Below are 4923 nucleotides of genomic sequence, written 5' to 3'. Positions count from 1 at the left end.
GCTCATGCCAGACAATAAATGCTGTTTGCCTTCGGGGCTTTAGGTGGTTCTGTTATACCAGCAGGCTCTCTGCTGGGGTTTTAGAGGTTCTGTGTTTGCAGAGTAAAGACTTGCTGGAAAGGGACACAGTGGGATTCACTCTCTGGGCAGGAACATTACGAGAGAGAAAGCAACCGCCCAAGAAGCTTTTGCATTGACAGTCAAACCTCGGATCCCAAACACCTCCGTTTTGGAAAATTTTGGCTTGCGAACGCTAAAAACCCAGAAGTAAATGCTCCAGTTTTTGAAGGTTTTTCGGAAGCCGAATGTCTGACATGGCTTCTACTTAGTGCAGGAAGCTCCTGCAACCAATCAGAATCCGCGATTCCGTTGTCGAACATTTCGGAAGCCGAATGGGCTTGCAGAACGGATTACGTTTGACAACCGAGGTTTGGCTGTACTTGCTTTTGGCAGCCAAGACAGCCTCACCTGGATCTTGCCGTAGGAGTTGAGAGTGAAAAAGGAGGTACTCTTGCTCAAGGCTGAAATAATTGTCCTATAATGTAGCAACAGACTTCAGGGTTCATAGTGGAGCCCTGGCCTGTCTTGCAAGGAAATGAGTAGCCACCAAAGTGGCCTTGGAGCAATCCTGCAAAGAGGCCCAAAAGACAAGCAGTGCCCAGGCAGAGAGGGAAGTCTAGATCCTCTTCAAAAACAGAGAATTGGAGGGCTGGAAGGGATCCCCCAGGGGTCATCTAGTCCAGCCCCCTGCAGTGCAGGAATCCCAGCTAAGATCCAAACAACACACTGGTTTCAGATCCTTCACAACCAAAACGTCTTTTTTGAAAAGCTGCTTTGCGAAAACAGCAATTCTTTAAACTGTGGCATGTAATGAAGTAATTTCAAGGGAGCCACTCCTAAAACCACCTGACAGGTGAGAGAAGCCAAAGGTGATTAATGGCTTACATGGCAAGCCAGGCAGGTGAGGCCTCTGAACCCCAGGCACCCCACCCTTGAGGCCAGGGGACATTGGGGGGGGGGACGCTCCCTCTTTTGGACTCAGACCAATTCTTGTGGGCAGCATTGGTGCTCACAGCCTGAGAGGTCTTTGCTCTGAAGGGGGGTTCTTCTTCCCCACCCGCAGTGCAAAGCCATTTGCTGTCCTAAAGGCCTGCGCACCTCTGAGCATTTGAGCAGGGTCAGGCTGCATGGCTAGAAAACAGAGTGGGGTTTTTAATATCCTCTGGCCTCAGACCTGGGAAGGTGATTCAGCCAGAAGCACCGCAGAGGACACTGGCCATGCCTCATGTGACAGAAGCATTATTGAGCCACAGGACTGAGCGCGACGCATGGCTGAGCATGGAGGGTCAGTTGATGGCCCACAATAGATCATGGCACAGAGGTGGGGTGGGAGGGGGATAGACGCCTAGCAGTCTTGGCAGAAGGGAAAGCGTCTTAAAAGATAAATAAAGCATTGGCATCACTCCATCGTACCTCACAGAATCCTAGCACCCCAAGGGTCCCCAAAGGTCATCCAGCCCAACCCCCTGCCATGCAGGATACCTCTGCCCATTTTGTTCCCTCTTGTCGCCTAAGCAGAGAATTTTGCACTTGCCTCCATTCCATTTCCATCCGACTTGATGAACCAAAATGTTTCTTGCAAAGGCTGCAGTTCTCTCTCTGAGACGCCGGTGCTCAAACCCACAAATCATGCGCAGTGGATACAAAGGAACAAAATCTTTATTATTTAAAAGCTTCTCTACGAGTCACTCAGCACCGAACGACAAAGACACGGCAGCCATGGAGGAAGAGGAGGAGGAGGAGGGGAGAGGAGGGAGGGGGGAGTTTGGGTCGCACTCTCCACCCCCCCACCCCCAAAGTTGGGTGACCAGGTGGACCTGGGTGCAAGGGAGGGTTTGTGGGTGCCCCAAAGGAGGACGTGTGAAAACAAGACGCTGGAAGGGGAGAACAACAGAGCTGTGGTGAAAATAGGAAAAAACACAAACCTGCACCCCAGAAACAGCAGCTGCCTTGTCATCTGGCTGCCCCCTCTGAAGTGGGGCTGGCACGAAAAAGTAAGGGGGGGGGCTGGCACGAAAAAGTAAGGGGGGGGCCAGGCATGCAGCACTCAGGCACCTCTGCCTTTGCACTCCCCACTCCACAGGACAGCACCCCTTTTGTCTCTTCTGCAGAGAACGAGCCCCTGCTCCCCCCTCAGCCTGGGAATCACTGCGTGCTCCTTGTAGGGACCCCAAAAGTCATCTAGCTGATCCCCACGAGATGCAGGCACCACAACCAAAGCATCTTCGACAGACTGCCGGCCCCCACACGTCTGTTTAAAGACCCCCAAGGAAGGAGAGCCCATGGTGGCCAGACTGAGGGTCGGGGGCATTTGGACGCTGGGCTCAGCACATGGTGGGTGAGGGTCGGTCCCGGCAGGTTTGCTTGGAGCAGGCACATCCTGGCGAAAGGGCAGGATCAGAACCAAGCCAGGACTGGCACCAGCTGAGACTCCCAGGGGGAGCTCAGAAGGGCCCCTCGCCAGCCATAACACGCCTACCTTGGCAGACCCCCAGGAGCAGCTGGGCAGGGGCTCAAGCCCCAAACAAAATGCCCCAGCCTAGACAGACTGGAAACTTGAGAAGTCCACAGAGCGATGAAATCTACAGGCTGAGTCGTTGCATTTGGGGGGCGCCAATCCAGAGGGGCAGCTGCTGCAGACAAGAGCCAGGCGTGGTTTCCGTCTGAAAGTGGCATTGCCACCCAGTGGTGAGACCTTACCCAGGGCAAGCAGTCAGCATGGAAGGAGGGTGGTGAGCAGGGCTGCCACTGCTGTTGTGCTGGCAGGAGAATAATCCTTGCATGGTCTGGGGGGGGGGTGGCCCTGGCAGCCCCCTGCCAAAGTCCCCCAGAAGTTTGGCACCAGAAGTTTGCAAGTGCAGTGCAGAGGGGCAGAGCAAAGCGGAACCCGGGATTTGGCAGCTGGCCTCTTATCACTGAATCACAGGGTTGGAAGGGACCCCAAGCAGGCATCTAGACCAACCCCCGCGCGGCAGGAATCGGAGCTAATGGATTCCTGACAGATGGCCGTCCGACCTCTGTTTAAAGACCTCTGAGGGAGGAGAGTCCACCACCTTTGGCTAAGTCTCTCTCTCTCTCTGTGTCCCTTTTGGCTTTGCTTAAATCCACCAGAGGCCTGGCTAGTGAGGAGCATGAGAACATAAGGAGAGCTGCAGGATCAGGCCATTGGGCTACAGCCCAACATCCTGTTCTCATGAGAAGGGGAGCCTTTAGCCACCGCAGGGCTCCTCCTCACACCCTCTAAGGGGTCCCACGGACAGCAGGAAGAGGCAGAGAGCAAGACCCTCTTCAGCGGCTGCCTTGGGTCTCAGCCTGCCAGAGGGCAGACAGGAACGCAGACAGCCTGTGGGGCTGGCCAGCGGGCAGGTCTCCATCTCCATCTCAATGGGGGGGGGCTCTGTTGGGAACTGGCAGTGCCCGCCACAACCCACACTCCTGCAGAGATAGATAGGAAAGTCAGGGCGGTGGGACAGGGCTTGTCGACAGAGGGGGGTCTGCGGCCTCTTTGGCCTTGGCAGAGGAAGAGGGCAGGGAGGGAACACGGGCGACACAGCTGGCAGCCTGGAGACAGGTAGATTTGCAAGGAGCTCCGCTCCATAGCAAACCAGGTGAGCACCGCAGCCCCCAGACCCAGGTCTCTCTGCAGCCTCCATCTGTCCAGTGAAGGGGGGGGGATTTGCTGCTCATGTGGCCATAAATGGCCTTGCAAAGGGGCATGAAGGCAGAACGCCTGAAGGGCACCATGAGAGAGAGAGAGAAAAAGAACGGAAGGAAGGAAGGAAGGAAGGAAGGAAGGAAGGAAGGAAGGAAGGAAGGAAGGAAGGAGGCAGGCAGGCATTGGAGCCGACTCCTAGGGGCCAAGGTCCCTTTGGGGCCCCAACAAAAAATTTTGAGGGGGCCACGGCCCCCCAAGGTTAATGGGCATTGCTCTTCAAATAGTGTGCATGTGCCATGACTTGTGATCAATTATGTGAAGTGGGGCTTAGTTGGGTCCCCAATATTTTGTTCAAGTTGGCAACCCTGGAGGGAGGGGGGGAGACACACAGAGAGAGATTTAGGAGCATCTGACCAATCCACTGGGCTCCTCCTCCCCTTCCAAGTCTTAGTCCAGGAGGGGCCCTGTGTGCTTGGGGAGGGGGTGTCCTTCATTCTCCAGCATCCGATGATCGGCGTGAGCGACGTGAGGGGAGACCTTGCCACCTTCCGGCCTGGGAGGGTCTCAGCAGCCGCAGGAGGAGGAAGAGGAGGAGGTCGGTGGGGCAAAACACACTCAAAAGGTGGCCAGAGACTGGTGGCATTGGTGGTGGTGCGAGTCAGACCTGCCCCCTTGGCCAGTCGTGAAGAAAGCCCACCCTCTGTGGGATGGGGGGCGGTGGGGGGACACAGGTCAGTCCGCTGGCTCAGGGGCTGGCCAGCCAGGCTGGAAACCCCCGCTTAGGTGTTACGCACCCCCAGAGACTGCTCCAACTCCTGACGACGCTGCTGGATCTGAAAGGGCAAAAGGAGAGAGTTGGGGGGCGATGGAAGGGGCTTCGCCCTCCCAGCCCAGCTCAGCCTGCCTCCAACTTTGTCCTCTGTTTTTGTACTGTTTTGGGGGGACAGGAGGCGGGTGGGTGTGGAGGACTCCCTGGCCCTGAATGGGGTAACTGTGCCCCTGAAGGACCAGGTGCGCAGCCTGGGAGACATTCTGGACTCAATAATAATAATAATAATAATAATAATAATAATAATAATAATAATAATTTATTATTATTGTTAGCCGGGCTCAGGGCGGTTAACAATAATCAAATAATCAAACAATCAAATAATCCAACATTCTAAAAACATTTCATTATAAAAATTAATTAATTACAGCTGTCCATG

At 54.9% G+C, this 4923-nt stretch overlaps 1 protein-coding gene across 4 annotated transcripts in view; it reads right to left on the bottom strand.

Annotated features, from left to right (window-relative positions):
* Positions 1-2081: 2081 nt before the first annotated feature.
* The window catches only part of SMARCD3 (SWI/SNF related BAF chromatin remodeling complex subunit D3), a 36706-nt gene continuing 33864 nt past the window's right edge, over positions 2082-4923 (bottom strand). For all 4 annotated transcript variants that reach the window (XM_081834366.1, XM_081834367.1, XM_081834368.1 and 1 more), the window contains one exon: positions 2082-4548. In XM_081834366.1, the coding sequence (XP_081690492.1) occupies positions 4495-4548 (54 nt within the window). In that variant the 3' untranslated portion in view covers positions 2082-4494. The remainder of the gene's footprint in view (positions 4549-4923) is intronic.

Source organism: Podarcis erhardii, assembly GCF_964252035.2.
Source record: "Podarcis erhardii genome assembly, chromosome: 12".
Taxonomy (NCBI): Eukaryota; Metazoa; Chordata; class Lepidosauria; order Squamata; family Lacertidae; genus Podarcis; species Podarcis erhardii.
Note: the sequence above shows the minus strand (reverse complement) of the source record. Positions and strands in the feature narration are given on the sequence as shown.